Source organism: Belonocnema kinseyi, chromosome 8, assembly GCF_010883055.1.
Source record: "Belonocnema kinseyi isolate 2016_QV_RU_SX_M_011 chromosome 8, B_treatae_v1, whole genome shotgun sequence".
NCBI classification, from domain to species: domain Eukaryota; kingdom Metazoa; phylum Arthropoda; class Insecta; order Hymenoptera; family Cynipidae; genus Belonocnema; species Belonocnema kinseyi.
In genome coordinates, this window is record NC_046664.1 from 95992733 (window position 1) to 96003312 (window position 10580).

The window sequence follows — 10580 nt, forward strand, 5'->3', positions numbered from 1 at the left end:
AAAAAGTTTTCAAAAATGAATCTGGAATATTTTTAATTTTGCAGGATTTTTTTTTTAATTTAGGAAAAATTTAAATGCATAACGAAAAAAATGCTTAGAAATTCTGAAAAAATAAATCATTTAAAATTTGGAAGCTTTTTAAGGGTTTAAATAATATTTGTAATAAAAATAATTTAACTTCTAACTTAAGAAGTGTTTAGTTTATGAAAAAACTGTAATCGCTTAATTACTAATATTTCTTGCTTAAAATTTCTTAAAATTCTTTGCAGCTCTGTTTTTATTACTTCAAATGGAAACAGTTTTAGCGTTAGAGTTCGAATTTGTTAATTTTCTTGAACCCACCCTGTACTATTTGGCTTTTATGAAGAAAATCATTTTTTTGTGTGGTTAAAACTACAAAAAGTTTGTGCGAAAAAAAACAAGATCACGAACTTGTGCGAGATTCAAATTTGATCCGAAAATAAAGTTGAAAAGCGAACTTTTACTATTTTACTATTTATTACTTTGGATTCTTTCGAACTCTCATAAATTCCCTTGAACAGATTATTTAAATTTATCGGTATACAAACGAATTCTTGAATCCTAAGGGCGAATGTAACATGTAATAAATATTAAAATAAATTTTTATCATTTTCTTTGTATTAAGATGCTTAACAATTTAATTCTTTGGATTCTTTTAAATTTACATGAATATTATTAAACTTTTTATTATTTTTAATTCTTTCCAATTTTTTTGAATATGCGATATAAATTCAACTATATCAGAGTGAATTGTTGAAATGCTAAGGGGTAAATAGGGCGTAACGTCTGCTTCACATAGTTATTAAAAATAATTTACATCAATAAAAATGAAAGCGATGATGTAGATACAATCCAATCATAAATCTTTTATTCCGAATTCATTAATAATACTCCTTCATATTTTCTATACATAATTTGTATAATATATTCTATATTAGTATCTATTTATCTTATTAGTTTCACCGTTCAAAAGTTTTTTTTTATAAGTTAAAAATTAATCACTGATTTCTCTATTCTTTGTGCATCATTAAAAAAATGTATTTGTTAGTTTAGATCCTAATTTGCACATTTAAAGCAAAGTGTGTTTATTACAAGGATAGCACAGCAGAAATATTTCATTGATAAAAAGTTTGATTTGTAATAATCTTAAATCTGTAACTTTTACCTGAGGTGAGTTAATAATATTCATATTACAAAAGTATGAATAGCAGAGAAAAATAGTGAGTCCAGAATATTGTTCATTGAACACGCTGAAGTTGCATATTGCAGGAGGATTTGCATGTTAGGAAAAATGGCCCTTCTTGATCAGGCATAAAAGTCGATGCAATAATGTTGTATGTACCCGCTGGAACATCTTCCAGGTCTAGATACACAAATCCGGATCTGTAACAAACATGTTAAATGATGAACTTCGCATTTAGTAGATATAATTTTCAGATAGGGTGGCCAGTGTTATAAATTTTAATTTGCTATTTTTCTCGTTTCTAAAAATTGCCTGTGCTTTCGCGGATTTCTGGCTTAGGCTCTGTAAAAGTACTCTAAAATTTTGTAAAAATAATGTCATATACATGCCTGAATGGACCAGAGCTTTTCGATTTGAAAGCTGTAGGAGCCTCAGGATCGTTTAGCACAACAGATATGATTTCAAAGCCTATTTGATACTGTTTGGGACCTTTTAGAATAATGAGCAAACAATTGTTGTTATGGGAGCTTTCCAAAATTAATTGGTAGCGTGGATTGTTTTGATAAGTGGCAGGATGATTCCCACAACCTCCTGCAGTGATTCCCTTCCACTGTCCATCGGTCATCTGCAATAAGACAAAAATAGTATTCTTACAAATAAAATTTAAACTAACAAGACAATCTTCTAAATGAGAAAAAAATGGACCTCTTTTTCATATTTGTAAGGTTCAGCTATTTTCCGCAGCTTGAAAGGACATGTTCCATACGCACGGAGCGTGTAATATATAGTATTAGTTTTTTCGTACTGAGAAACCACCAAAGTATAATTTCTGTCGCTGTTCGCTCCTAATTTGATTTTACAAAGGTAATGTGGGCTGTTGATTCGAACACCATCAATATAAGGAGGAGGCTCATCTAACAAAAGAAAACAGAAGAACGTTAAAAACATAAATATAATTAAGGATAAAATCCGTAAAAAGTATTATTAAATGGTTCTTACTTGGATAGTAAACTCTCTTTCCAGCGTTTCGATATACTAGCACTGTAATGTATTCCTGATTTTGTCGAAAATCAGCAATATCAGTGATATGCCTTGTAAGAAGAATCCAGATTGCACCCGAAGTATTAGGCTGTACTTCAAGAGAAAACTGTGGATTATCTCCAATATTAAACGCATCTCTAACTGGTCCCATTCCCGCCTTCCACATTCTGCAAGAAAAATTAATATTTACAAATCTAAAGCTGATAAACTGTTCAGAACTAATTTGTCCTTTCTCAATTAAAATACAATAGTCTTAACGAGGAGTTAATTACTCGGATTTTTGGCGTACACTAGATTGCGTGGAAATGCAAAAGATTCCATGGATGATAGGAAATTCATTTTAGAAAATCATTACATGGAAAACAATTATAGGATAAACAGCAGCGGCATGAATGATGCAAGTTTGAGCGCGCCTAGGTTGCGCGACTGTTGGTTCTCGTGCTTCGCGCTAGATGATGTATTTATCTCGCGTTAGATTATGTATTTACCTCGCGCTCTGCGCTCGGTCTTTATATTTTCGCACATTCTTGCCCAAACCTTTTAAAATTAAAACTCAAAACTTCCACCACTGCAATTTTCTGATTGTGAATTCTATTTTATTAAAAGAGCTTAGCTTGAGAGTTTAAGCGCACCTACGGTGAGCGACTTATGGCTCTCACACTCCACGCTCGATCTTTGCATTTCTCCCGCATTCGTGCACAGACCTTTTAAAATCAAAGGTCAACGGATCCACAACTGTAATTTTGTGATTGTGAACTCTCTTTTGTTAAATCTCTTTCAGCTTTAACGAACACATTTTCATCACGTATCTCGTGCTTCGTACTCGATTTTGTCAAAAATTTCAACTTTTCTACATTATACACAACACTTTTATATAAAATATAATACATTTTTTATGTAATTCTGCTGGAATTGCTTATTCAGATATTGCAAAATAAAGCACAAATTTTATTTATCATGATTATTTTAATATTTGTTTCTTACTTTGCTTTAAATTGTATTCTAAACTGCGGGGAAACATGTATCATTTCAATAAATTTATATCATTACAATTCATAATATGCATAAAAATTGAATCATACCAATTCTTATTCCCTTGTTTTTATAATTTTTTTATTTTTAATCTTGTTTTTTACTGTTAAAGAAAAACTACTGCGCATCTGCATAGGATCCTATGTCCTGTTTCGTCTTTTCTGTCCCTTTTTCCAAAAACTTAATTTAAAAATTTTTTATCTTATTTTTTACGATTGAAATAAAATCCACTCGTCGTATCTTAAAATGATTATTAATAAATTTATAGATCTTTTTAGGCGAACAACTTTTGTCTGTTAATTTTAGTTCGTACCTTGTGTCGTTTTTTCAAAAAAAAAAATATTTTTATTCTGAATGTTATTTTTTTGACCAAAGAAAAACCTACGTGTCCTATAAAAAATTACAGCTCTTTTTTGGATAAAAAAGTGTTGTATTTTTTTTGTAGCTTGTGTTGTTAGTCCACAAATTTTTTATTTTTTTATTTTTAATGTTGTTTTTTACGACTAAAAATAAAAACTACACGTCCTATCGAAAAGTGATTCATAACAAATTTGTAGATCTTTCCAGTGTGCACAATTTTTGCTGATTCATTTTTTTCGTACCTTCTATAGTTTGACAAAAAATGAGATTTTTTGGATTTTTCATTATTTTTGGTTCATTTTAGTTTTTTTTTTATTTTGAAAATGCTCTAAATCTGATAATTTTTTTTATAGAAAAAAGTCATAAAGATAAATTGTTTGAGTTTCTGAGTACTATGAATAACCTTAGATAGAATTGTTAATTATTGCAAAAATGTGGTTTCAACAATTTTGAAAATGCGCTCACTTTTTGAATTTTGATCCAAAATTGCTGGTTTACGAACTTGTTCTTTCTTTTTAGACCTTCAAAAATTGTGCTAAAGCAGAATCCAATCTGATCAATTTTTTCGAAAGTTATCGTGCTTACAAAACACAGACTACAGACAGATAAACCTTCGTAAAAATATTTTTTTCTGGCTCAGGGGGTCTCAAAACGTGGAGACTTGATGAAAACCGACAAAGAGAAATTTTATATAAAACCAATAACTTTTCATTATGATGAGAATAAATTACAAAAGAACGATTTATTTTAGACTTACTCATAATCTCATATGGAACTATACAAAAATAGCGATTTAGCACGAATAAAATTTACACAGCAAAAATCTGTGAATTCTCTTCATAACTTTAAAATATCTTAAAATATAATTTAAATCTGTTGAAATCCATTGAAAGTTGTAAAATCACACAGAATCTACAAAATAATTTAAGGGATCGCGATCTAAACCTGTTAACTCACATTTCAGAAATTTTACACGCCGAAGGAAAATCGTTATTTTTGCAAATTTCAATATTTTATTAAACTCGAAATTTTTGTTATTCATTTATTAGATAAAAATAATACACGTTAGTTTTATAACATTTGAATCAAAATTGAACGTTATATGATAATTGAAATCTATTCGTATGTTATCTGCAAGGGTTCCAACGATTTAAATCTGTTATCTGCAGTGTTCTAACGCTGGGTTTCCATTGTTTTTCCCGGGCTCGCATATTTCTGCGTTGTTTTTCTAGCTTCGGACAAGTTTTATACGTCAAAATGTTTGGAATTGCAAGCCGAACATAGATGTGCTTGCAAAAATTTAAAGTAGGTTATTACAACAATTTTCTGTCGCCACAAAAAACTTTCGACACATACATGCACTTAACTGCACACACATTGACATGTATCTCACTGGTTGTGAGAAAAAGTACGGATTTTCCATAAGACGCCATACGCAGTTAACAGGTTTAGACCGTGGACCTATGATCTAGAGAACAAAACGCGATTTTCGAACATCCATTTTTTTTAACTAAAACGAATTTTGCCGCTTCGCTTACGGGATATTAACTGCATATAAAAAATGTTCTAAAAAATACAAAAAAATCAATTTCGAAAAAAATGTCAATTAACAGGTTTAGACCGTGAACCCTTCAATTAGATGGCCTACAAATTGTAATCTTCTTTCCTTGAATTGTGGAAACCCCTTTAAATCAAATTAAATTTTTTCCGTAAAGTATAAATAATTCGAATTCCCTTGAATATAAATTGAAATAAACTTATTCATTAAATGTACACAGAAAAAACTTTAAAATCCATTGGAATCTGTAAAATTCATAATAATTTCTTGAAAGTCAATGGAATTTCATGTATTATCCGAAGTTTTCTAGAAATCCTACAACATTCTTTGAAATCCATTAAAATGTTATAGATCTCTTAACATCTTTTAGAATTCCTTAAAAACCCTTGAATTCTTTGGTGATCGTAAAAATGCAGTTAAAAAAATATGAATCATTTCAAAGATCTTCAATATAATTTGAGTTCAACCGAATAATTAAAGAGATCTTTATAAAAAAATTTAGATCCCTGAAATCTTAAAAATTTCTTGAAAACTTTAGAATCGCTAAAATGCTCTTGAAATTTCATTTCATTTAATTTATTTTCCAAAGTCCACGAGAATCTTCCTAAAATATTTGGAAATCCTATAAAATTCTTTAAAATCCCTTGACATCTTCGGAAAAAGTAAAAATCCCTCGAAATATTTCAAAATACCTTAAAATTCGTGGATATATTTTTAATATCATGAAAACCAATGAAAGCTATTAAAATCCGTGAACATATTTTTTAATCTTTGAAACCCAATAATATCTATTTAAATTAATTAAAGTATTTGGAAAAACTCATAAAATCCTTCGAAAAGCCTTAAAATCAGTGGAAGTCTCTCGAAAGTTTCCATGAACTCTTTCAATATTTTAACATAGGATAATCATTATAGGCCTATATTGAATTTCCTATAATATTTCTTCGTAATCGTGATTAAAAGGTATGATAAAAGATTGCATGGGATTGCAAAGCATTGTATGAGATTGCATTAGAATTCAGAGAGGGAATTTATACCAGATTGCAAAAGTAATTAAACTCTCAAATCTTACTGATGAATTCCGTAGGTGTAACTAAAGAGTCCAGGGTTCCAGTTAAAATAAAAAACGTCAAAGAAGCGGCATATGCTGTCGTAGTCAATCCAGAAAATTCCATTGTCGAACTGCGATGCAGAATCAGGGTCGTAATTCAAGGCCTCTTGTAATTCACGAGTCCAGTGCTTCCTATCGAGCTCCGAATAATTTCCACGCCATCTTAAATGTGACCAGGGATTTTTCAATTGCAGAAGTCGTTCTCCCTGTAAAATAAAAACTCAAATTTCCACAGCGCGCTAATATGATTTGGATGCATAGAAATTACACTAATTTCAATATATGAAAGATTCTAAGAGATTTCAAAATATTTGACAGATTTCCACTTTTATAAAAATATTTCAAAGGAATACAAAACTTAAAAATAATTTAACGAGATTTTCGAAACTTTTAAGGAATTTCATATTTTTCACTAGATTTCAATCTTCAAGGGATTTCAAGCGATTAAAATAAAATATTGCAGAATTTCAATGATTTTGAGATTTTTACAAGTTTTCAAGCAATTAAAATTTTTTATTATTTCAAGGGATCTCAACGAATTTTGTAAGACTTCAGAGATTTGAACGAATCCTACAGAATTTCAAGAGATTTCGAATCATTTTCACGAGTGTTAACATGTTTCAAAGGGTTTACCGAATATTAAGAGATTTTTAAAAGCATCAAGGGAGTTTAAAATGGTCCACAGTATTGTATAGGATTTCTCGGAATTTTTAGAATTTAAGGGGCTCCAAAGAATTTGAAAGGATTTGACGGGATTTACGACAGTTCAAGCGATTCCGCAGGATTTTCATAGGATTCTGAACGATTTTCACATATTTAAAAAAATTGCCAAGGAATTTAGGATATCAGAAGATTTCAAGAGATTTCCAAAATGAGTGTCAAGAGACAAGTTTTTAATGAATTTTATATGATTTCAAGGGACTACAATGACTCAAAGTATTAAAATTTTTGTTACAGATTTAAAAGGTAACGACCATTTTTTATGAGATTTACAAGATTTCAAAGGATTTTCTGAGATTTAAACTGTTTTCAAAAATATCACAAAGATGATTATAATATATTCTTAGAAATACCAATTGATTTTTATGGATTTTAAAATGATTTCACGGGATTTTAAGTACACCAAACTCTTGCTTTCAGTCACCCCGTTCTCAGCCTTCCTAGAATTGCTGGCTCACGCAGCTTCTCAGTTTCACTCTTTACGTTTCTGTCCCCCGAAATCAGTTTAAAGCCATTTGAAGGTAACCCCCGACACTTGACTGAAAGCGAGAGTTTGGTTTATTTTAAAGTAAAAATGGATTTTCAAAGATTCCAAAGGTTATTACACCCGACTTTCAAATGTAGTACGAGTTTGGTTCTGACCTTGGCTTGAACTGAAAATCACCGAAACGGAAACATCGAGCTATGCTACTAGATAGTGCTACTGTTTTGTTGTCATGCATTTGTGACCATGGTACATCCCCCCGGGGCACGGCTCATCCAAAACCGCCGCTAAGGCGTATTTCTTGGAACGCCCGAATGCAAATTGCTGCAATTGAAAGTCGGGTATACGAGTTCTTAGATGATTTTACAAATTTTCAAAGTTTTCAAGCATTTTATATAGGATTATCAAAGGTTTCAATTCACTTCTAACAAATGTTAAAGATTTTAAATGGGTTTTTAAAAAAACTATACCGATTTTACTTATTGTCAAAAGATGACAATAATTTCAAAAGTTTTCAAGGATCGTAGAGGATTTCAAGCAGTTTTTAGAGATTTCAGAAGTTTATAGAGATTCTGCGATTGCAAACTTTTTTTCAGATTGAATTTTAATATCCCGTAAACCACTCATTTATCCCTTCCACCTTCTAAATTTTTCCGATCCAACAATATCTTCTGTTCGTTTGTTTATGTTTTCTAGGAAATTCACACATTTTTGGAGAAATATAAATATTATGAAGCTGAAATTTCTTCAGCTTGAATTAAAGAAACATGCTGTTATTTTTATTTCATGGGAGACATAATTTTGTCGTACAATTCTATCAGAAAATAACGCTGGAAAAATGAACTGGCCTTATGTAAACCAGATTTCAAGGATGGTTAACACCTCAACTTACATTATTTTTCCGGACATCGAGTACCGCATAGGCATGAGTAGATACGAGGCCAGTTCGATCAGCATCTGAATCTGACAATTCTCCTGTGGCTACAGTGACTAGAATATCGCCCTTATGCAATTTTAAAAATAGCGTATCAAATAAATGATCCTTGTTAAAATCTGGTTCGTTCAGTCTGATGGCCCATCTTTCCGGAATCCAGCCCGTCAAAGCGTGCAAATCAATGTTCTTTAGAAAATAAAAACAGATTAGTTTAATATTGCTAAATAAATTTATCTTACTTTCTTTCAAAAAAAGACTGCTTACACTATTCGACCCAGGAAAATCATAACCGCCCATAACTTTCATGTAGGCTTTCTCGAGCAATGAGATCCAAAGTTCACCTCGTTTATTTGAATAGGAACAAAGAAGTTGACTTTGTTTACTTACTGGCAAATAATCGTCTATTATAACTTTCCTCGGAATGCCATTGATATGCAACTTTATCATATATTTTCCTGATATTGGAAATCAATTAGACCGAAGAAAATATAGTTCCTATAATTGAAGCTTGTAGTTTACTTACCGAAAGGATTGTAGATCGGTTCTTTATTCCTATTTCTTGGGTAAATAATAGACGTTACAAGTCTCCGTCCAAATTTCTTCTCGTATTGCGCACTTACTGCTAGGGAAGCGACGAACGAACAGTCGGAAACGAGCTAAGAATAATTTATGATTTAATAAATTTATTAAAGAATTTTATTATCACTAGAAATCGGACTCATATTAATAATAAATGAATAACCGTTTGTTTTATACTGTAGTAGTCAACATGCTGTCCTATGACCATTTTTGGTTCAGGAAACAGTTCTTCGGGTCGACACCATCGAGCGAAATCGGGTTTTTGCTTTGGTGACAATTCCAATAATCCATCCTTATCCGTGAACGGTATCGCATACTGAAATCTTTCTGCTAAGTCGATACTCATAAAAGGCACAAAGTCGTGGTCATTGATGTGTGAAGTATGGAGTAATACTCTTTTTTCTTCCTCCGTATAGCTGTTGTTATTTCCACCCACGACTTTGAGGTGGGCACTGCTTCCACGATGTAAAGGAGGCCTTGTCGAATGCCTTACTGAAATATTAATTTTTAATTCATACATATACATATTATGTATATTAGGGTGGCTCAAAAAAGCTTTTATTTTTTAGAGGGCAATGATACCCTCAATTTCATTTCAAATTTTGAAAAAATGTGACGGGAAAGTATGGAGGCCTGTAGAGAATTATCCGACGAAGAATTTCACGTATCATGTATATGCGTTTGAAACCCCTTACACACCCCCACGAGTACCTGAAAACTACCCTTAAAACAAAAAAAATCAATTTTTCATAAAATCGACATTTTGAGCACTGTATTCTGGTCTTTTTTCACTTAAAATTATGAATATTGGTCTAATGGAATATTTATTATCATTGGTTAATTAATTTTTAATTATTTAAACAAATGGAATTTGTTTAAATTTTCCCCCTTAAAATTATTACTGTTAGTCCAGTGGAATATTTAATAACATTAATTCATTAATTTTTAATTGTTTAAACAAATGGATTTTGTTAAAATAATTTTTTAAAATTAGTTTTTTCCCTAAAAATGATTACTATTGGTCTAGTGGAATATTTATTAACATTAGGTCATTCATTATCAATTATTTAAACAAAGGGAATTTGTTTAAATAATTTAGTTTCGATTTTAAAAAAATAAAAATTATTACTGTTGGTCTAGTGGAATATTTATCAGCAATAATAAATAACTAATTAATAATTAATTTAATAATAATTAATTTATCAGTAATATTTAAGTAATAATTTGTTTTAAAAAAATTTTTTTAATTAAAATTAATCAAAAATGTTGGTAAGTATTCCACTGAAGAAATATTAATAATTTTTAATAAAAAAATTCCATTTGTTTAAATAATTGACAATTAATTAGCCAATGATAATAAATATATCCACTAGACTAATATTAATCATTTTAAGTAAAAAAATACGGGAATACAGTGTTCAAAAGGTCGATTTCATGAAAAATTGACATTTTTTGTTTTAAGGGCATGTGACACAGCTAAATACCTATATTACCGACCTCACTTTTTCAGTTCACTGAATGTTTTTTTAAACCTAAGAACTTTTTTTATAAATAAAA

The 10580-nt window shown here is 30.3% G+C and overlaps 1 protein-coding gene across 2 annotated transcripts in view; it reads right to left on the reverse strand.

Annotated features, from left to right (window-relative positions):
- Positions 1-931: 931 nt before the first annotated feature.
- The window catches only part of LOC117178315 (calpain-7-like), a 32388-nt gene continuing 22739 nt past the window's right edge, over positions 932-10580 (reverse strand). For both annotated transcript variants that reach the window (XM_033369698.1, XM_033369697.1), the window contains exons 5-13: positions 9187-9515; positions 8968-9100; positions 8709-8899; positions 8403-8630; positions 6268-6512; positions 2204-2412; positions 1910-2118; positions 1594-1829; positions 932-1404 (exon numbers count right to left, since the gene is read on the reverse strand). In XM_033369698.1, coding sequence (XP_033225589.1) covers positions 1260-1404; positions 1594-1829; positions 1910-2118; positions 2204-2412; positions 6268-6512; positions 8403-8630; positions 8709-8899; positions 8968-9100; positions 9187-9515 — 1925 coding nt within the window. In that variant the 3' untranslated portion in view covers positions 932-1259. The remainder of the gene's footprint in view (positions 1405-1593; positions 1830-1909; positions 2119-2203; positions 2413-6267; positions 6513-8402; positions 8631-8708; positions 8900-8967; positions 9101-9186; positions 9516-10580) is intronic.